Genomic DNA, 23134 nt, shown 5'->3' on the forward strand with positions numbered 1-23134 from the left:
TTTATTTAATAAATTATGAATTACATTTAATCATTATTTAATTATTTCAGAATAATCTGTTTCATTTAATTGTTGTTTTATTTATTAAGTAATAAAATCATATAAATCAGAATAGAAGTGTGTTAATTAATTGTGTATTATTTTTTAAGTAATAAAAAATATTGTGAAATATTTTTACAATTTAAAATAACTGTTTTCTATTTGAATATATTTTAAAATGCATTAATGCAATTAATTTCTTTGTTTACTTTGGAATGATATGTTGACTCCATGCAGGATTGTAAAATGTAAAAAGTCTGCTTAACTTTTACTGTGTTATATATGCATCATTTTCTATTTATCAGTGGAATTTTTTTACCATTCTTTCAAAACATTTTCAAAACTCTATGATTATTTAGATGTTGGAAAGCATATAATATTTCTTAAGCATGTTGTTCTGTTGTTCTTACATTTTATTAGTTTATTACTTATGGCACAATCATATTCATAACTGTACTATATACATGCACATGGACAGTATCATCTGTTTAACTGAAAAAAGTACTGTGTAGCCTCTTTCTAAAAAAGCATGTTCTTTTTTTCTTGCTTTTTTCCTGTTCTCCACAACTATTGATTTTATTACTATTATTATTATTAATATTGTTTTTGTTGTTGTTTAATCTATAAATGTAAATTTGTTCTTTAAAATATCAAGTATTGGCCTTGTTTGCATTGCATTTTAGTGTGTTTTTTAAATTAAATTTATTCACTTGCATTATTTTATTTTGATTTGTAAACACTAAATATTAATAACTCTTACTATTAAACATACATAATTGTACATACTTATTTAATTTAAAATTCTTGTTTTTTTCTGTGTTCTTCACAACTTTAGATTTTATTATTATTATTATTGTTGTTTAATCTATAATTATTTAATGTATATTTATTCAGTTATTATATGTTTTGGTTAGTACTGTACTGTAGCTATTACCTTTTTTCAGTTTTATATAATATGTATATTATTGTACTATAAATAAAACGAGAGACTTTCTATTTTTTATTGTTTATTGGTTGTATTTCATATTTCATATTACATTTTCTGTACATAGTTATACAAATATAAAGCAAACGTCTCTTTAAAAATAAATGTCTAAAACAAAATAAAAAAATGAATGTCAAAATGTTCTTTTCAATTAATCACATTCACATTTTCTATATTAGCGATAACTATACCCTATTATAATGTAAATGTTTATTAAGATCGTTGCACATTTTGTACATCCTACACAAGAACAGTTATTGCAAGATTTATTTTATCTTTGTGCACAAAGTTCGTTTATTATATGTTAATTGTACTTAAAGTGTATCTAGATGAAAAACGAATAAAAATTAATATTATATTATTTGTGGCCGAGGCGGGATTCGAACCTCTAATTGTGTGTATTTTACTCGTCCCGCCTCCCTGGAATTTCCTTCGCTCCTATTGGCTAGTCAGCGCTCTACACCTATCCACGGCTGGCCCCCGCGTGTTAGGCGAACGTGATAACCACTACACTACGGAAACCATGCACCCATGCATGCAACCATGACACACAAAAAATTCAGTGCATGCAATATTCATCAGAGTTTAGATTAAACCAGGATTAGAATTTTTTTTAGGACATTTACATAGGTTTTTTTATGTTTTATGTGCCTTAGAAAAAACATTACTGTTGTGCATCTTGATCAAAATCAATAGCATTGCCATATTTTACAGTATGTCAGTGCAAGTTGCTTTCAGTTAAGACAGCTCAACATGCATTTTAGTCTAGGACTAGGTTTAACGCCTTGTCTGTGAAACCAGGCATAAAAGAATTCATGCTCAGATTTAAGATTTTTGAAGCCTTAATTTGTGAAAGGGCGAATTAAGACTTTTCAAACTTTTAAAGAAACCCTGCAACTGTTGCATTAGACATCAAATGGCGACCCAAACTAAAAATATTTGAGCATATAAAAGTAGGCCTAAACAGATACGTCCGTAAAATCAAACACTGAATTTAAACCGTATCTAAAATAATTTCTTCAACCTCTCAGATCTGTGTCAACACCCTACCTAGAGTTTATCTCAATCTTCGAACTGAGAATCTTAATTTACATACGTTAAATGTTTATGAACATGCCCGTATTTAGCACTCAAAACGGTTGTCTCCATCTTTCTCCAGCCCTTGGGGAAGTCTCTTGATTGCGCCGAGGAAGTTTGATAGGGTGTGTCTGTTCCTGATGGTATTATGGTGTCTCTCACCCTTCCGTGTCTGATTGAAACTCAGTATTTATTAGATGTCCTCAGAGAGGGAAGCATATTAATATATGATTTGACGAAAGAGTCTCGACCTCTTTCACTGTCTATCACCTAACAATAAATCAGCCCAATTCTACATTGCATTATAACAAAACTCATATGATATTCATTTGTGAGCATCCTGAACTGAACCAGTGATTCTTATTTGGTGGGTTCAAAACCAAATCTGTACTAATGTGGTTCAAAGAGAGCAAGGGATAAAAAACAAAACGTTAAATGCGAATAATAGAATGCAACTACATAATATTGCTTTTTATATTAGTGAAGATAGCAAAAAAAAAAGGACTTAGCAACTTTAAAAAAGGGAAGAGAAAACACTCATATCTTTTGTTGCTGATGTCAAAGACTGCACGTCCAATCAAACTACATTTTTTCAGTGCAAACTGTCATTTGGCAGAAGTTGGTTTGATGCAAACATAAAAACATGAACAAAACTGTTCAAAGTAAATGCATCCAAGACTATGCAGCGATTTAAATTTTTAATTTTAACCTGGATTGTTGTGTACTTATCTATATTAAACCATGGCTAGACGTCCAATAAATGAGACCGTATCGCCAAAACAATTAGGTCTGTAATACTTTTATTACTATGGTTTTTATAATTATCTGAACATAATAAAACAAGTGCATGTGACAGTCATTATTCTATTCACTATCATGTTACATTCAGCCCAAGTATTTTCTCATAAATATAAATAGTTCCTTCTTTAGCAGCACATAACCTTGAGAACAACCTTTTAAGTTGAGCATCTCAAGTGTGTCTTGTACTTAATGCAAGTGAGCAGCATGGAGAAATCATCCATAGCTTATGTGTGTGGAGATGTGGAGGGTTTTTGGGACATCAGGCTCTGTGAATCTGAGTTCTGGGAGCTGCATTCTGGTTTGGGCTGATCTGGTCCAGGACTTCCTTCTTTAACAACCATGTCCGCCTGTGCGGGGCACTCAAAGTGAACGCAGTGGAACACCTAATGGAGACAGCATGAGGAAAAACTGCTTTAGGGCTGCAGAGTTTCGTCAAAAATGTGATTATTTAAATACTGCATGTGTAATTTGATCTGCAATATGACTGAATTCATGTTTCTTAATATAATTTGATGAATGCAACATTATAGGAATAGTTCACACAAAAATTATAATTTGCTGAAAATTCACTGCATCTGAACAGATTTGGCGAAACATTATATCACATGCTTACCTCTGCAGTGAATGGGTGCCGTCAGAATGAGAGCTTAAACCGATAAAAACCCTGTAATCCACAAGTAATACACAAGTCTCGTGAAGTGAAAAGCTGTGTGTTTTTAAGAAACATCTGAATAAAAGCTTAATATTAGCTTTCACTAATTAAAAAGTTCTCACGTTTGAATCAGGAGAGAAATATGCACAGAAAAAAATCTAAAATATGTCGGTGGATTTCAATGTAAGAGGATAACGGGTTCAAAACACTTTAAGGATATATTAGATTCTTACAAACATGCAGCTTTTCACTTCACAAGATGTTACTTGTGGGTTATTGTGGTGTTTTTATCAGCTGTTTGGACTCTCATTCTGACGGCACCCATTCACTGCAGCGGATCTATTGGTGATGTAATGCTATATTTCTCCAAATCTGTTCCCATGAAAAAACAAACTCATTTACATTTTGCATAGCATGAGGGTAAAGGTTTCATTTTTGGTGAACTTCTCCTTTAACGTGAAGCTGGATAGAGTCACAGAACATCATGTGAGAGTGTTCAGAGAGATTACTTGCCTCATTAGCTGTGTTGTGAGTTCCTACAATACGAATAAAGGATGCAGACTGTCTGTCAAACGTCAGAGTCTGCCACGACCTGTAAGAATTACATGCAAGAACCAACTTACAATTATATGTAAACACTGGGGAGATAAGACATAAAAATTATAATGCAAGGAAATAATGAGATGATAAAAACAATTTACTGACCTGCAAGGCACCTTAGTGCGGTCTACAACTCTCACCCAATGTTGCTGGTTTGTGGACAACTCCACGTAATAACTATAGCTCCTCTCATCACAGTCCCATAACAGCAACCTATACACACACAGAGTCAGTATGTTTTAACCAAAGACTGAGACTTCAATGATTGAAAGGCATATTGAGGGTGAATCCAACTTGGAGGAATGTTTTGGGTTCTGAAGCATGGGTATAACACAAAACTATTCCTCTAAATCAGGATGTGTAGAAACTGTGCAAAGTCAAATAAAAATACAACAGGTTTGTATTTTGATTTAAAGTTGAATTTTAAAGATTTTTTTACTTTTGCTTACTTTTCTAGATGTTGTATAAATCATTATTTTAGCAGTAGGACTGTCATTTTAACATGTCTTGCGGCGGCTATGTTTTTGGCTACACTTCTGAAACAGTGGTTTATTACCTTGCCCTGTTTTCTTCCATTTACTTCCACTAAGTGCTTTTGTATCAACTGTTATTAATTTTGAGATGTGTGGCAGAGCAGGTGTTTGGCAAACAACTGATTCAATTTCAGTTTGTTTCATGCCCTATTGATCGTGTAAGTCATATGGTCTACTTTTATGATACTTTTAAGTAATGTTTTGAGTTTGAGTGAATTTAATTTATTATCATCTAAACATTATTTCTTTAAGTTCCACAGAAGAAATTCATACAGAATCAACATGAGACAGAATTATAACCTTTAACTTCTACTGAACCCTGAACATAAGCTGTTGTACCGCATTGAGCCCAGCATGTATGGCTGAGCGAGCTGGATAACAATGGCTCCAGAGCCCAGCTGGTGGCAGGTGTATCCCGAGTCCCAGTCATAGTGGCTGGTGTCCCCGTTCAGCAGGGCGTTTCTGCTGCGACTCACACCCTCTATTACACTCGCACATGCCTGCACAGTTGCAATGTTCTCTGTGGGAACTGCAGGGAGACATGGGATGAGTTTCAGAAGCCGAGCTGATGTGTAACTTTCTGAAATGAGGAAAACTGCATTACCCAGTATGCCTTTCTCTAACGTGAAAGGTCGCTGTGTGTACATGCACTCCAGAGCCACCAAGTGAAACACTTTGTTGACAGTGTTATGTGTCCCCACAACACGAATAAACCTGCATTCACAAAAAACGCAAAACAGAAATGTTCACAAACACAGTTAGTATAACATCTAACATCTTACAACACAGTAATTCATTTCTGTTCTCTGCAGAGGATATTTGTTTGAAGTAACCGTACATACATGCCACATGGGACATCCTAAACTTTTCAGAGATACCAAGCTTTGTTTTTATTTGCTTTTTTTAAAAATCCAACATCACAACTTTGCTGACTTTATGAAAATAAGAAATGTACATACAATATTTTGTAACGATCATTTGTATTTGATTGACTTACAACAAAAATGTTAATATCAATAATAAATTGTACATCATGTACAAGGTTTGTTCAGCATGTAAGTATTATATAAACAAATCATTCTAAAACACATTGGTAATAACTAATCTACCTTTCAAAGCTGTGGGGTTTAAGACTTTTTTAGAAAATTTGTGTGTTTAATTCAGCAAGGATGCATTCAATTCAACAAAAGTGACAGTAAAGGCTTTTAAAGCGTTACAAAAGATTTATATTTCAAATAAATGCTGTTTGTGCTTTGAACTTTCTATTTATCAAAGAATCCGTAAAAAATATATCTCAGTTTCCACGAAAATAATAAGCAATACAACTGTTCAACATTGATAATTAGAAATGATCCTTGAGCAGTAAATCAGTATATTAGAATTATTTCTGAAGGATCATGTGACACTGAAGACTGCAGTAATTATGCTGAAAATACAGCTTTTCATCACAAGAATAAATTACATTTTAAAATAGATCGAAACTGGTATGGTGTATTGTAATAATATTTCAAAATATGACTATTTTACTGTATATTTGATTACATGAATGCAGCCTTTGGGAGACTTTTTTCAACATACAAAAAAATCTTGCCGATCCCAAACCTTTAACCAGTAACGAATTTAGTGGAATTTGACATTTCTGTGCGTCATTTCAATTACATCTATTAAAAACACTTCTTAAATGCAGGAACAGCTACTTTTATATTATACACACTAATGTACATACAAAAATATTACTTTTGGCATTTTTATATCAGTGGGCAAGACATAAATTTCATGGAAAACAATTGATTAGCAACTGCAAAATGTCTTTTTTAGCCTTGCCTTAATTTTTATGTAATTGAGTCTTGATGTTTTCAACAGAGGAAGTAGTATGACAAAATAATGTTTTTCAAAGATAAACAAAGCCCAGCTGGTTTTGTGTAACGAGTTCTACCTGCAGACTCGTGCTGGGAAATAAAGATGCTGCCAGGAGCGGCACAGGAACTTGGAGTGATCCGCCACACGCACCCAGTCCAGCTCATCCATAGACACCTCAATATAGTACGAGTATGACCTACGGGCAAGAAAGAGCACATATAACAATATGACAAATATGTAACAAAAAGTTTAGTAAGGATATTGTATACATTTAAAATGAGCCACAAGAAGACGTTGCGCCATTAGTTCTTGTATCCAAAGCTATCATATCTCATATAGCTACTTTTATGGTTCATATAGTTTTTGGCTTTTCTGGAGCTCATCAGCATCTATTCTCAATCCCTTTCATTATATGAAAAATGTCATTTTTGTGAGTGAACTAACCCATTAATGTAGCATTACCTACTGTCCTTGTCCCACAGCAGTAGACGTACGTGGTTGATGATGGAGGGTTGACCCAAGCGGACCTGGATGCCAGCGGCTCGTCCCTCTTCTTCTATGGGGTGTCTTGAGAAGCCGTGGTCCAGATCATAGTTCTGCGTGTCTCCATCCAGCAGAGCAGACTTCATCTCACCCTTCACCACCACAGCACCATGTTTCATAGTGGCAATGTTCTCCTCTGGGACTACAACACACAGAGCACAGCAGTGGAAACATTTTATCACACTGAAACAGACTCCTGTAATCGTTGTGGTCGTGCAGTTTCAATTTCTTCTGCCTCGGGATCTGACTCAAACATGTTCGGCTGTATCAGAGCGCTTGCCACCTCAAGTATCAAAACACAAAAGCAGAGGGAAGTAAACGCACTGAGCATGCCGCGGTAGTTAAGGTCCATGTCTCTGCTCTCCGAGCGGGTCTGTATGGCATCCAGCAGGTCGTCTGGGGTCAGGAGGCCCGAGGGACGAACCACATTCAGCATTTCAGAGAGGGTCATCAGGGGCAGTCGCACAGCTGACATCACTTCCTTCGACTCTGGGCCATCGCCGTTGTGGTGACACCAGCGGCAGAGGGCCTGAAATATCTCCCGCTCACTTGCAGCGAAGGAATCTCTCCTCACCACGGTCAACAGGGCAGACTGCAGAGAGGAAAATGAGGAAACAGACAGATTATGTTTGCATCTTAACTAGACAAAAGCGTTTGTCAAGACAAACTTTGAAGTTGGCTTGAGAAAGCCTATCCTGACAGTTTGAAGCAGTTGTAAAAGCTTGAAGTGTGAAAGTTTATAAATTAGACAGATGTTGATTGCATGTTGTTAACATGATTAGAATGTTGTTAGCATGTTCCTAGCATGATTGCTGGCACACTGTTGGCATATTATGTTGCTAACATGATTTGGAATGTTCCAAGCATGATTAGCATGTTGCTAACATGTTGTTAACATGATTAGCATATTGTTAGCATGATTAGTATGTAGTTAGCATGTTTTTAGAATGATTAGCATGTTGCTAGATTGTCGAAAACATGATTAGCATGTTGTTAACATGATTAACATGCTGTAAGTATATTGTTTGCATGTTTCTAGCATGATTATCATGTTGCTAACATTTTTCTAACATGGTTAACATGTTGATAGACTGTTGTTTACATGATTAGCATGTCGCTGACATGTTTTTTTAAGATGATTAGCATGTTGCTGGCATGTTTTTAGCATGATTAGCATGTTGCTAACGTTTTTAGTATGAATAACCTGTTGTAAGCATGCTATGATTAGTATGTTGTTATCATGATTAGCATATTTCTAACATGTTTTGGTACATTGCTAGCCTGCTTTAGCATGTTGTCCTAAACACTCCAGGGCCCGGTTTCACAGACAGGGTTTAGACTAAGCCAGGATTAGGCTATAGTTCAATTAGGACATTTAAGTCATTTTTATGAACGTACTTAGAAAAAAACATTACTGGTGTGCATCTTGAGACAAAACAAAGACACTGATATTTTTTAAGATCAGTCAGTGAAAGTTTCTTTCAGTTGAAACAGCTCAGACTTACATTTTAGTCTAGGATTAGGCTTAAGCCTTGTCTGTGAAACCGGGGGTAGAAGTCTTATCATATAAGTTTTGACCCCCTCATTAGAACTTTCTATATTTTTGCGCGTCCGTTTAATGAAAATAATAGTAACTCGAGTCAGCCCAATCTGAAGGTCTATACTGAGTTTGGTGGTTGTATTGTTTAAACTCTAGAAGGAAAATACATTTTAAATTTAGTCTCAGAAGAAGCAGCAGCTTAAATGGTAAATCAGTAAATTGGCTTTCTCAAATTTTAAAATTGTCACATTTTCTATCACTCACCTTTGAAAGCGTGAGAAAGCCTTCTGACTTCAACACTTCGATAGCGTTACGGTCCATGTAGGCCATGCAGGCCTCGGCCAGCCCGTTCAGACAGTACAGACTAGCCACATCAAACACCAGACAGACATTTCGCGTGCTCAATAAAGTGCGGAGGAACTCGCATATGGAGCCTTCTAGTGGCTGGAGGTCGTAGCGGTGCGCCAGCCCCAGGAAATCTAACAGAGTCTCTTCTCTGGCTTCACTCAGGGTGGCTCGGCCAGTGTACAGGTACCGCACCAACATGGAAAAAGCCTCGGCACGTGTTTCCTCCAACCGAACCTCCGCCTGGTCCCGGGACTCTTTCAGCCCTCCAAACAGCAGAGCCCTGAGGAGTCAGAATGAAAGACATAGAAAAAGAGGTTGAAATGAATGAAGACGTTTTTTTATCAATAAGAAATAAATATTCTATAAAATGGGCATCTCTTTGTAACACTGACACTGTTATTGAACTGAACTGCCTCGAAATGTGTCTCTCTCATTAAAATGTTTAACAAAATGACTTTTGTCTTTTTCTTTTGTGATTTTGTGCAGAAAACATAAAAATTGTGGATTTTGTAGAAATATCAGCATTACATTCTTTTCCTAAGAAGATAATTCAGTTGCGCCACTTTCTGAATTGATTATATCTTAATGCATATATAAATTTAGGTAATACTTTACAACAATTTTCAATTTGTAAAGATTTGTTAACTACATTAGTTAACATGAACTAACAATGAGAAATACTTCTAAAGCATTTATTAATCTTAGGTAATGTTATTTTAAACATTTACTAATACTTAATTAAAATTCAAATCTGTACATTTATTTAATGGACCTGAGCTAAAATGAACTAGTTATATTTATATTACTTAACATTAACAAAGATGAATAAATAGTTTAGCATCAGATGACCCAATGCAATTTTTAACAAAATATTGCATCACTTTTGCCGCATTATTTCTCTGAATGTTTAAAACTGCACTAAAAAATTGCTAAAAAAATTGAAAAGTGATATGTTTCACAGTCGTGGCCTAATGGAAAGAGTCAGACTTGTAACCCAAAGGTCGCAGGTTCGAGTCTCAAGTCTGGCGGGGATTGTAGGTGGGGGGAGTGAATGTCCAGTGCTCTCTCCAGACTGAGGTGAGACCCTTGAGCAAGGCACCAAACCCCCAACTGCTCCCCGGGTGCTGCAGCATTGGCTGCCCACTGCTCCGGGTGTGTATTCACAGTGTGTGTGTGCACTTGGATGGGTTAAATGCAGAGCACAAATTCCGAGTATGGGTCACCATACTTGGCCACATGTCACTTCACTTTCACTAATGGATTCTGTTCCTATTATAAGTGATTTCACTCAAGAAAAACCCCAATAGACATGAAACATCTCTCCAAGACTAACCTGAAATACTGGCAGCGGGCCGCCAGAATGACTCTGTGTGCAGGAAAGCGCTTCTCCTCCACCACGAAGGTGACATCGCTGTACTCTTCACCGGGAACTAAAGCGCCGAGCTGCTCTGACAGGAGATGGAGGTGGTCGATCTCAGACGCAGAGCTCATCGGCCGCAAAGGATGACTGTCACTCATGATCCCTTCTGGAGAACACTTTCACACCTCAATCATAAAGAACAAACCATTTCAATTTTTCAATGAACACTGTACAAAGAAAAGGAGTATTCCTACAGCACAGGACATTTATGTTTTCATGTCTTAGTATATTAGTTCTTCTCCCTGTCGTCTATCACTTTCCATACTTGCAAGTGTTCATCTTTTGGGAAACCTAATAAATATATATATATATATATATATATATATATATATATATATATACATATATATCTTTTTTTATTATTTATTTAATTGGTTTGTCTTATTTTGAAACACTCAATCATGGTAAATACAATTTCACAAATACAATTAAATTATCAAAATTTCGAATTAAATATCAAATGTGTGTGTGTATATATATATATATATATATATATATATATATATATATATATATATATATATGTATTTAACAAGAAGAATACATAAATGAACTGAACATAATATAGATACGTAATATAACATTCAGTAACAAAAAAAATGATTATATGTCCACTAATAAATGTTTATTCACTAAATAAACATAATTCCGAGCACCATGACAGACCATTCGTGTCAGTAATAATAAGAGCACATGTAATGCTCTATTTTGGTTAAAAACAATGAAATAAAGCAGTGTTACATTAGAAAAAAGGTGATGTTATCGTCGTTAAAACTGACTCATAATACACTCACCCACACTAAAACAGATTCAGTCTGTCTCCAGCTAACGCTATTCTCTTGATTCCAGTGAATATATGCCAAATATGTATTTAACATTAAATAATATATGCTAAAAACACATCTGTTAAGAGCTACTAATCCATCTGTTCTTCTGCAAAAAACACCTACCGGATGTTTATAAGATGTCCTCCGGAAGTTCCGTGTTAATGTTGCAGCGCCTCTAGTGGACGGAGCAGGAATAATGTCAGCAGCGACGTGTATAAACCACACGAGATCGCGCAATGTGTCCAAGTGAAGTCATTTAATGTGTCCACTGCACGCAACAATTGAAGATATTAGAAGACAAGTTTGTCATAAGAGTTTTATAGAAACATAGCATATCAACATGATTATGATCAATTAATTAACATCAAAATAAACTCACAAGAGCAAGTATATTGTTTGCACATTTACATTAAAGGCAAAATAATAAGAGCACAAGTATAGATCTGGAACTTCTTTAAGTCTAAATATGCAGTAATTGCAATGTCTTCTGGTCCATATCCTTTCCTCAGGAAGGTGTGCTAGACAATTCATGTAACATAAAAATATTATACATATTTATATATTTTGCTATTGTATTGTGGAGTGACACTTTCATAAACTTGATAAACTTGAAATTTGATAAATTTTCTATCCTCCTCTGATTATATAATGGTTAATATTACAATATCACAGCACAACAACAATGATCAGCAATAATGATCAGCCTAATACTCACAATAAAAATAATAAGGTCATATAAATCATAACACAGTCTCGGAGGTAAGAAGTGGATTATCCTTCACCTCAAATTTGTTTTCATCCTGAAATGTTGGATCACAATAATTAGAAACCACAGTTTCCACAAATCCCTTCACTGGACTGGGATGTTCTCTTTTATCAGAATCAGAATCAGCTTTATTGCCAGGTATGTTTGCACATACGAGGAATTTGTTTTCAGGAGCTCCACAGTGCGACAGAGAGACAGCAACAGGACACAGATAATAAAAAATAACATAAATAATGTGCAAATATACAAAAATGGACAATTCAGTATGTACAGGTATGTTAGGTGCAAATTTGAATGTATGTGTGTAAAATAAAAATAAAAAGTATGATAGTGTTGTGTGTTTGATGTTTATTGTTAAGAGTTCAAGTGTTCATGAGATGGATTGCCTGAGGGAAGAAACTGTTTCTGTGTTATTCTGGACGGCAAGGGCAGTGACTGTAACATCGAGCGTATTTTGCAGTATTAAAAATGTTTTTATATCCATTTCATAAGGCTCTGAAAATTCTTCAAAGGAACACAGAATGGCCTTCTCAGCTGGCATGGTTCATCAGAACAGGGTGTTGAACGCACCACCGTTTCCGTTTAATAAACGCTTTGCACCGTTTTTTCGGGGCTGAACGCATCCCTGGATTTCAGGAGCTTTTAGAGTTTTTTTAGTATTTAGAATTTTAGGCCTACATCATGTCTAAATGAAAACAAATCTTGGCAACTATGTGAAATAAAATAAGTTTATTTCAGTTAATGTTTATTTGTTTAGTTAACCCTAATTTGTACTCTACATAGGCTTTATATCTATTAATTACACGATGAATTAGTACCTGAAATATAATTGGACAATTAAAGTACTCACAAAGAAACTATAAGGAGCCTTCAACAGGGGCTCAAATTATTGAAAGTTAAAATATGCATTAAACAAAAATACAATATTAAGCTAACTTATACCAATATTAAGAAGCTAAATTTCAGCTCACACTGTTTTTGGATTAAAATATAGAAGGCTCAAAAATTCTAATTCTCTTCTGTGCTTTACGACTAAGACCTGAACAGCTCTAGCAGACTAAAATGATGTTTTATTGTAGATTTATAATAACTAAATGCATTCTTCCAGCTTCTCAAGAGGTTGAATTCTTATGTTACCAACTGCCTTACTTATCATGGCACAAATTGTGACAGAAACTGATTGGATTGTTGCCCAGCAAGATTCTTAATTTTAGTAGTACAAATAAGTGTATCTCAGTTTTGATGACAGCCGACTCTGCTTGAAGACACATTTTAATGCTGGTCAGCTGTTTGAATGCTTAATCTTCTTAAACCTGGTTCAGTGTAAACCCCGTGTTCAGACATGTTCAAACGTGCAAAATATGTTTGCAGCTTCATTTCCTTTCAATTTAACTCATACAAATCTTAGTGTCTTTTTAACAGGGTACAGACCAATATTGTATCCTGAAACAAATGTACTACAGGCTCTTTCAAACAGTCAACGAAAGAGTGACACAAAAATACTTGCCTTGCTTTATTTGAACAAAGGTAGGGTTTTAAGGTTAGAATGACTTGCAAAAATTAGACTCTATGGAGGACTGCATTATTTCAAAAAGTACATGTCAAATTATATTCGTATATCTTATATTCAGGTGACCAGATGTCTAACATAATGTCGCCGTCATGTCAAAGATTGTCAGTCTTCATAGTGCACAGCTTTCCATGCTGTCCACAGAGCAATCCCCCATTCTGATCACCCAACTGTCCTTGATTTTCACAACTAGTGTCTTCTGATCAGGTCACAGCATAACAACAGTCTTTAAGAAGTGATGGACACCATGTTGTTAGGGCTGAGAATCTCAATCCAGTAACCATCAGGATCCTGAATAAAGGCCAGGCCCTTCATTTTACCTGCAAGTAATAAATAAATAAATTACTAGTAAATATTCTTTTAAGTTTATTTCAGTGACATTCGGTCTTTGAAGATCAAAGAGTATTATTTTGCATTTGTAATCCAATTTTATTTATTTAAGAAAAGGGGTCTTTGTATTGCATGTATACAGAAAATGTGCATACTCTGTGCACAGTACATATGCTATATAATGCAGAAATAGTAAGAGTAGCAGGATAGTATGCTATTGAGAATATAGTCACAGTAACATGCAAATATAAACATCCAAACATGCAAATTCTGTGACACTACAAAAGAGTGCGTTGCAGGTGGAGAAACACTATGCAATTAAAATAATCACATAGGATAACAAAAGAAATTACCATCATCAGGCTTTTTTACAAAGGTCACTCCATTCTCTTCAAACAGCTTGCAGGCAGCATAGACATCCGGTACAGCAATTCCTATATGGCCTAACACAAAAATTATATTTTTCATATTTTAAGTTAATAATGTAACAAATATATTACATTATACTTTTATCTAGAACTATATTTTCACATAATCACAATCATTTTACAATCAATATAAAATAATGCATGGAAAATGTATAATAAAAAAAATACAGAATAATGTAACATCATGAATGTCACAATGATTTTAATGCGCTTTTTATTTGATCATTACATTTCCTACTGACTTGGGTTTCACAATCCTTCCTTTGTTTTGAGAATCACAAGTATGGGAGCGTTTATTTGCATCTCTGATTTAAACTTCAGTAGCCAAAATGGCAGAGGAAATAAATGTAGATTTGAATAGTGTGCAGTATTGATCAAATATGTTCACTGAAGTCCCCTTGTGGCATTTTTAGTGCAATAAAATGTTTAGTTAAAATATATGCAAGTAAATATTGCGTTTTTTTTATTGTATATACTGATACAGTGAACTATATACTGAAATTTGGAAAATACGCCCTGAATATTTGAACTAAAATATAGGCAAAATATTCAGGGCATATTGTGTATTTTAGTTATTACATGTAAAGTTTTGAATTTAATTGCCGTTTAGCCGAAATTATGGTTTCTATAAATTAAAGCTAGAGTCCGTATCTTTTTTGGTTAAAAAAAAATTACCCAAAATCAATATTTGAGCAAGTACATAACCAGCCAGTGTTAAAAACTATCGCCTTACTTTAGCCCGGTTCACAACGGTTAGTTTATAATAATGTTTTCTAATTTGAGTGGTACGGGTAGGTTTTCACAGGAAATCTGAGCATGGCACTGCGTCATTACGTCCCGTCTGTAAACATAGAGAAGTTGTCCCGGCTAGTAGGCTATCACATGTGAGGATTCTGCAGGTGCCAGATCGTTCATAGCCTTTTCTCACAGCAGCTGGAATAATTAAATTTATCATTTTGATGGCGGATTGTAATCCAGAAAGGATTATGTGTTTATGAAACACATGTGAATGACATTAAATTATATTCCAGTTTTAAATGTGCTTCTGATTACAGATAGCCTGGGATTACACAAGATTTGTATTTGAAAGAAAACCAGTTCGAAGGGAGCATAGTTTGCTTTTTGGGTTAAAATAATTTTTTAATATGAAATTTGAATGGCATGACAATTAGATTAGACTGTACAGAAATTGAAATCTACACGCTAATACACACTATACTCATAGTCATGCAATGCTGATGTTGTTAACATTAATTATTTGAGAATAAAGTATAACAATAATTTGCACAGATGTGATATGAGCTAACCGATCGTTAGATTAAATCTCCATTGGTAGGGCGATTTATTGTAATGCTTTTTTCCTCAGTTGGTCAGAACAAATGTGGCAGACTTGTTACTTACTTGTTCAGATGACAATATACGGTGAAAATTCTTATTTGGGTCATATAATCCAAGACATAGGCTAGAATCTCTGATTCCTAAGTACAGTATCCACACCGGTGACAGACTGACACATACTCCTCAACATTAGATTAATCCGCGCTGGAGCCGTGTCAGAGTACAACCCACACACGGAAGATAATTACGCAAGTAATTGCAATTCCAGGTTTTCAAACAGAGATGGTGACAAAGAGGCAAAATTTACGGACTGCAGCTTTAAAGGTGCCATAGAATGCATTGATACAATATTTTAAATTGTTCTCTAATATCTACATAGCAGGTATGTGGCTTAGGTAAAGGCACAAATTTTCCAGAAACAGTTTTACATGTCGATTTACAACCCTAGGATTTCGGTCTGTTATTGGCTAATTTGGAAGGGTCATGAATAATAATGTTGAGCTCTGCTCTGATTGGCTGTTTCACAGTGCAGCTCAATGTTGAGCGCTGCTCTGATTGGCTGTTTCACAGTGCGGCTCAATAAACCTTTTCTCACACACAGACTTTTCCGTAAAATTACCGGTAAATTGCCGTAAGGAGATCATGTGTGAACAGGACCTTTTCAAAAAAATACTGGTAAATTCGTTCCGGCAATTTACCGGTATGAGAAGTTGTAACATTACCAGTAAATTGCCGGAATCATGCTGTGTGTGAACACAGAAGGAAAATTACCGATATGAGCACATACGAGTTCAGAACACGCTGACGTAAGACTCTACTCCACGCCAATCATAACACACTGACACAGATGACGCATTCACTCCACACTTTCCCATGTATGCGCCCATGTCCGTCGCACAGACCTCTGCATTTGTGTAACATAACTGTTTTTTTTTTTTTCAACTGTTCACATTTACTTAAGAAAAAACCTGGATACTCGCCAGGACGGCCATTTTTGCGTAATTTTGTGTGTATTTGGCCACTTAAGCTCAACAACAAACTACTTAAAATAACTCAATATGATACTCGCGGCTTTGGATGTCACTGTGAGCGCTCAGCCTTGAAACAGCCTCTGGAGCGCGCGAGTACCGATTGGCTTAAAAAGACGTGCAAATTTTGTGACGATGCAACAATGACCCGATTAAGCAAGTTACAACTTTGTCAACTGTCCTGAAATGCGAGCGAAAGTCTTGGATCGGTGTGCAGCAGCTCGTTGCAGATGATATGCGCTGCTGTGAAGCCGCTTTGAAAGAGTGAAAGAGAGAAGACGCGCTCCAGCTGAATCCCTCACACTGTTTTCAAATGACTGATTTAATCTGCTAGTTTGTGTGGATTTATTTACTCATATAACCTACTTGCTATCTTGAATAAATGTTTGCAGGAATTTCCCTCATTATAAACTTGAAATCTGTGGGGATGAGTAAAACTATGTAATATACACACAATCCCCCACGACAATTCTGGACATGATTAATTATAACTAAAATTAGAAATAAAATTTCATTATTTTTTTGTATTTTTTTTCCCCCAGGCTTGGAAATTGCGGTTTTCAAAATTTAATAAAAGCAACTGATGCACGCTGTTAATCACTTAAGATGCCCACCAATGTGATCGGCTGAATGCTCCGTTACCTCTCCCTCCTCTAATCACATGCCGGATCCATCACCCCGCTTTGTTCCGGGACCTCGAAATTTTCAAATTAAGCACTGGTTTGTAGTCGTCTATTACGATGTCTCTGGGACAAAAGCAGCTGCATGAATACAAAAGTTTGAGACAAAAATGAAACCATCAACAAAATGACTGACTGCATATACCCCTCCATGTTAACAAATACAAGCGCAGCCATTGGAGGTTAATGATGTCACAGAATTTACCAGTATTTTGGATGGATGTGTGAATGGTGCTTTTCCGGAAAAAAGACGGAATGTTGTTGCCTGTGTGAACAGTGCATTTCTGAATTTACCGGTAAAGTCGTTCCGGTAATTTTACGGTAATTTACTGGTATTACTGTGTGAAAGGGGCTAATGTTGAGCTCTGCTCTGATTGGCGGTTAATTTCAGTAGCTCACAGGAAGGAAACACAGGAAAAATATATATTTCAATACTTTCATGCGCAGTTATATCATTGGGTAATTATACTGTAAATAAAATACGGGCATCAGGGAGCCTCTATTAATATGCTGGGCATTGAAACTGTTTTGGAATGGAATCAGATGCTTGTCAGTGGTGCTCAGGATCTGTAAATCATTCGCCATCATCCTCAGTCATCTCTCCTTACTCTGTTTATGTGGTAAGTGCAGTGTTGGGGAGTAGTTAACTACAAGTAGCGACGCTACTAACTTAACTACATTTTTCAGTAGCTTGGCAGTAGCTCAGTTGCTTTTTAAACAGTGTAGCTTTTCCAGTAGCTAACTACTTTTTGCAGCAAGTAGCGGTGTAGCGCGAGCAAAAGCTACATTGCGTTTTGTCGAGCCTGCGCGAATCAGCGCGATGCAAGGATATTCTTCTTGTTTGATTACAAACTCATTTTTTGCCATTACCGCCACCTGTTGTTTAATCACGCATCTTGCGGCTAACAGTTCACTGACGTACAGAAGTGGGTTGACACACCCATATTATCCATGATGGAGCAAGACGTGGCGGCAGATTTGGAGGATGGAGAAACAACTAACGTTAATTACCCATGGCCTTATTTGTCCAAGTTCATGTCTCTCAAAGAAACGACAAGTAAAGGTTACACTTTTTGTAACAGTCTGAGATATTTGAGTGTTGTGTGTAATAAAACAATACTCTTTGAAATCATAATTGTATTGCATTGTTTTAAACACTAAATATTTTACTTAAAACATTCCTCAGACACTTATTCAGTTATTTATAATATACGTTGTTCAAAAAAATCTAAAGTAGTTTCAATGTAGCTAGCTACTTTTTGATAGTAACTTGTAGTGTAGCTAACTACTTTTCCAAAAGGATAGCTTGACTGTAGTTTAACTACTTTAACTTACGAGTAGCTTGTAGCTTGTCAAACTACAGTTTCAGAGTAGCTTCCCCAACACTGGGTAAGTGTAATCTTATGTACTGTAATGTAACATCCCTTTAGTGGCTCGCGTTATTTTATTAGAACGCGTTTTTTGTTTTCAGTGCCTTTCTAAATACAGACACCAACCCATCCCTGCACGGCCTGGAACATAACATTTATTTCCATGATCTGCCATTTTTGCTGTTGTCCTCACTCGTATTTCTTCACAATACCTGCAGAACTTCTGATGGCTCAGCTGGCCTAGAACATGGGCGGGTTTATGCAAATGTTGGGGGCGTAACTATTAGTGATCCCGACTGTTATGTAACAGTTGGTGTTATGTTCTGATTCGCCTATTTTTCAGTGGTCTTTTTTTATTCACGAGATTTAAATAAGGAGGAAACAATGGTGTTTAAGGCTCACTGTATGTCATTTCCATGTACAGAACTCTTATTATTCAACTATGCCAAGGTACATACAGTTTTCCATTCTATGGCACCTTTAATAAAAAGCACCCTTTTAAGCTGGTTCAGTGTAGAAAGATCAAAGTGCGTAAATATAGACATGACATATCTGCCTACTGTACATTTCTCTCTTTCTACATATATGTATATATTTTTTAGCTATATAGTCCAGCCTGACTCTGACAGACAGAAATGGTGCACGGATGTTATATTTACCAAAGCCTCTTGGGTCTGAGTTGCCGTTGTGGTAAGACTGGCTGTCATCTGTCTCTGAGCCCCAGTTACTGATAAAAAAGAAAAACAGACAAATGAGAAATACAGAATGGCACATAAAAACAGCCTTGCACTTTGGACTTCTGTTCATAAATTCAGTATTACAGGATCTACACATAATTCAGGTCTTTGGTCACAGAACAGGGCCTGGCATATATCATGGTAAGGATGGTAAAGGCTTTTTTTACTCTATGCAGACGATTAGTGCTCAACTGGCTGATGCTGATACCTAAAGACCAGGAAGGTTTTCATTTGTTCCTTCCAGCACACACACACACACACACACACACACTTACTGTGTGAGCTCTATAGTGGCTCGACGGGAGAATGTCCAGGCTGTATTCTCCTTCACATCTGCAGGGATCTCTTTCTTATCCTCATAACCCAGAAAATACAGGGTGAATCGCATGGAGGGGAAATCCAACTTCTGTAACAGCCTACAACGAAACAGTCACATGAAAAAATACTTCGTTGCAAAGATCTGCAAACTACTGTACTTGACTGATAAACCCATTCAAATTCTTATTTTAACATGCAAATGTCTATTTATTACAAAAATGGAACTAAAATGCATTTTGTCTAAATCTTTCTACATACACAGCACATTTAGATATTACAAAGTAAGTAGCCTAAAACTAAAGCAAATCTGATCAAGACTGAATCCCATTTCTGGTAGAGAAGAAGTTCTCTCACGTCATTCCCAGTATGCGTGTGTAGAAATCCAGGGATTTAACCGGATCCTTCACCCGCAGCATCGTCTGCTGCATCATGAAGTCCTACAGCAGTGGCATAAATAAAACTGATAAGGTGATGAAAAATGATAAACAGTGGCATCCAAAGGCCTGAGACCATAATGGTGAGGGGGGGGGGGGGGGGGGGGGTATTAATGGTCTCAAACCTTTGAGTTACATTATTTAACATTATTAATAGAATTCAAGTTATGCAATATTCAAATTATTCAAAAGATCTCATTCTGTATTCTCTAGCACTGTTACAAATTATGATTATTACCAGCTCTCTGATATAAATGTTATTTTACAGCAAAATTAAGATTATTTATGACTTGGCTTTTCCAAGAGTGGACAAAAAGTCTTAATATTTCCTAATATTACCAGGTTTTCCCTGATGAAAAGTGTGTTAGTGTTCTTCTAGTAATATTTATATGTAGGCACTGCTCTGTCTGTGACACTGGAGGAGCCACTTGTCAACATTTCATCATGTCAAAGGTCATCCTAGTAACTTACAGCAATCAGCATTACACACAGGATCAAGTCTGTATTGATTTTCATATCCATATGACTCAGCAATACAGCACTTACGCATACAAACTCAGCTGAGGAACTAAAAGAGACCCAGAGATGCAGATAAATCGCTGTAAAGTAACATCGATATCAAAGAGATGCTATGAATCGCAGTAGTTTTAAAGGAGAATAGGGAAATGTGCGACGATCTTCATGTTTGATTGACAGGTCTCGCCCTAGTTCTGGACTCAAGTGCAGCGTCTTACTTTAGTGATGGGGTTCCCCTCTTTACACGCAGCGGCAGCTGCTTCATTCGTCAGCCCTTGGTCGGTCATTTTCAGGTGCGTTTCGGCTTGATGGTCACTTGGCGGCTGACACTTAAGCGGAAAGATCTCACGCAGGGGGCGTGGTCATTGCGCATTGCGTCAGCGGTCTGACGCAACTGTGGGAGGGGCGATTAAATATCCGAGATGCTGTAATTTCACTTTCCTTCCTGCAGAGAGCGAAAAAGTGTTTCTCAGTGAGTGCATTTCCATAAAGGTGTTAATGTATTAAAATTAAGAGAACTGGGGTGATCTGATCTGAGAACTGGGGTGTCCAAACTTAAATGTCCAAATGTATTGCAGTGATGCAGGTAAAAGAACATGCACATAAATGTAGATATTATGTGAATTTTATGTGTGTGCGCATCTAAATATCAGCTATTTTAGAAATTGAATCATTATAAATCGTTCAAATATAGACATATTAAAAAGTGCATCTATTCTCCATTTAGTCTTGATACAATGAACCTTAAATTAAATAAATAAATGGATTTAAATGTCCAAGAGTGGCTTATTGCTTTAATAAATAAAGATGGCGAGGGGAAACAAGCTAGCAATTAAGTTAATACAAATGCACATGGAACATATTTTAGAATAATGACAAGATAGTGTGATTGTATATCACATAGCATGACACATAAATATATAAATAAATAAATAATTTTCTTGGATTGGATAAATGATAAACAAAACAAAAAAACATACCATCATATGCCCTCCTACGTTTACCAAAAACCTTAGTCTTCCTCAGAATCCCATAATAATCCATTACCTAAAATGAAGTCATGATATTGCTTAACCTGTTTTCTATGACTCCCTTAAAAGTGTTTTCAGCCTATCTTTACCGATTAATTGACTGTGGTTTCAGTTTGATGAGCTATCCGACCCACTCTTAAAAAAAAAAAAAAAATGGCATAGATGGCGTGACCTATAAACTATAAAATATGTCTATGGGCGTGACTGCAGTTACTTGTTGGGGATTTCTAACACCATCATAAATTCCTCCTGTATGATTCAATCTTTCTGTTGATCCAGTCTTCAAGTATCTGTTACTCATGCTTAGGATAATAAAAAGGATATCCTTCCTTTGTCACTTATGCTGCTATCTATCCAGCACTCCTCTTCCTCTTCATTGTCTTCAGCTGTCTCCTCTCTGCTCGAGGTTGTAAACGCTCTCTTCACCCCTGTGTACCCTCTTAATTTTTTTAACAGGAGACTCGGATAAATGCTCTGGATCCTCTCTTGTTTTGACCACAGGCTTCATATCGATGCAATGACGACACCAAGACGGATTGACTTGAGGAGAGAGAAAAAAAAAAAGAATTATTCAGTTGTAACTCAAATATGCAAGAATATAAATTAATTAAATTGAGAAGAAAGGAAAAATCTGTTTGTACAAGAGCCTTAAAGAAGATCATCAATCATCATTTATTTTTAATTATTTATTTATTATTTATTGTTATTGCTTACTAAAACGGCCTTTAAGTGTGTGAAATTAAACATGATTTTATTGAAGTAAAAATGTGTAGTTCTATGGGTTTTTTTTTTGGCATATTGATTACCATTTGTATAACCACAGTTTTACTATAAATACCATGGTTAAACGATGGTCAGTGTAGCAAAACCATGGTTAATTTGTGGTTACCATGGTTTAACTACATATGTTCCCCTTCAATTCGGTCACTCTACATTGCTATGGGAAATACCTTTTTCTCAAATACTACTGAAGCCTTATTGAATGACACCAGTGAAACTGGCCAATGGCATTCAAGCGTCTGCGAGAGAGGAGTGGTCCAACAGCCCGCTGGATTACACTGGACCCCACGGCAGCCGTCGCTGCCCATCTCTGTCCGTCAGCCGCGGTGAACTGGAGAGTGAGAAACAATGCGTCTCTCCCCTCTAAACCTTGCCGCGCCACTGCAAACCTCGCCAGCAAGGCTTTCTCTGCAGCGGCCCAGGCAGCTTTAGCACTGCACGTGATGGCGATACTCCAGGTATATCAGGCCAAGTTGCTCAAGTCTCTGGATGACCGGACCCTAAAGTGTCCAAAGAGCTCCGACGCGCCACGGATCTGGCCCTCAGAGCGACTAAACTGACAGCTCGAGCGATCGGCCGCAAT

At 36.3% G+C, this 23134-nt stretch overlaps 2 protein-coding genes across 4 annotated transcripts; both read right to left on the minus strand.

The window, feature by feature from the left end:
- Positions 1 to 2785: 2785 nt before the first annotated feature.
- LOC306882189 (BTB/POZ domain-containing protein 9-like) lies at positions 2786 to 11380 on the minus strand. Of its 3 annotated transcripts, none has more exons than XM_079436664.1 (11): positions 11193 to 11359; positions 10312 to 10523; positions 8895 to 9258; positions 7415 to 7682; positions 7010 to 7232; positions 6624 to 6743; positions 5292 to 5401; positions 5027 to 5216; positions 4260 to 4367; positions 4068 to 4146; positions 2786 to 3285 (listed from the first exon to the last, which is right to left on the minus strand). In XM_079436664.1, exons 2-11 carry the CDS (start codon positions 10494 to 10496, stop codon positions 3127 to 3129), a joined length of 1806 nt encoding a protein of 601 aa, XP_079292790.1. In that variant the 5' UTR covers positions 10497 to 10523; positions 11193 to 11359; the 3' UTR covers positions 2786 to 3126. The 3 variants fall into 3 exon arrangements, with proteins under 3 accessions (XP_079292790.1, XP_079292791.1, XP_079292789.1); XM_079436665.1 differs by having other exon boundaries at positions 2883 to 3285; positions 11349 to 11380; XM_079436663.1 differs by having other exon boundaries at positions 2883 to 3285; positions 10312 to 10514; positions 11193 to 11310.
- An 87-nt stretch (positions 11381 to 11467) lies between these two features.
- LOC306882124 (lactoylglutathione lyase-like) lies at positions 11468 to 21881 on the minus strand. The gene is made up of 7 exons (XM_079436605.1): positions 21721 to 21881; positions 20959 to 21185; positions 20145 to 20227; positions 19748 to 19888; positions 19395 to 19462; positions 14245 to 14334; positions 11468 to 13881 (listed from the first exon to the last, which is right to left on the minus strand). Exons 2-7 carry the CDS (start codon positions 21025 to 21027, stop codon positions 13790 to 13792), a joined length of 543 nt encoding a protein of 180 aa, XP_079292731.1. The 5' UTR covers positions 21028 to 21185; positions 21721 to 21881; the 3' UTR covers positions 11468 to 13789.
- Between the last annotated feature and the right edge of the window lie 1253 nt (positions 21882 to 23134).

The sequence above is a fragment of the Barbus barbus genome (genome assembly GCF_936440315.1).
Source record: "Barbus barbus genome assembly, chromosome: 16".
NCBI classification, from domain to species: Eukaryota; Metazoa; Chordata; class Actinopteri; order Cypriniformes; family Cyprinidae; genus Barbus; species Barbus barbus.

Bases quoted from the DNA above. Each gene is read 5' to 3' on its own strand.
- LOC306882189 (XM_079436663.1), bottom strand. From the start codon at position 11,276: ATGTTAAATACATATTTGGCATATATTCACTGGAATCAAGAGAATAGC. The intron at 10,515-11,192 runs GTGAGTGTATTA...GAGGTGTGAAAG, and splicing joins CTGAATCTGTTTTAGTGTGG to TGTTCTCCAGAAGGGATCAT. The intron at 7,233-7,414 runs GTGCGTTTACTT...TGTGTGTTGTAG, and splicing joins TAACTACCGCGGCATGCTCA to TCCCAGAGGAGAACATTGCC.
- LOC306882124 (XM_079436605.1), bottom strand. From the start codon at position 21,027: ATGACCGACCAAGGGCTGACGAATGAAGCAGCTGCCGCTGCGTGTAAA. The intron at 20,228-20,958 runs GTAAGACGCTGC...CCACTGCTGTAG, and splicing joins AGGGGAACCCCATCACTAAA to GACTTCATGATGCAGCAGAC. The intron at 14,335-19,394 runs GTAAATATAACA...TTTTTGTGTTAG, and splicing joins CTCAGACCCAAGAGGCTTTG to GCCATATAGGAATTGCTGTA.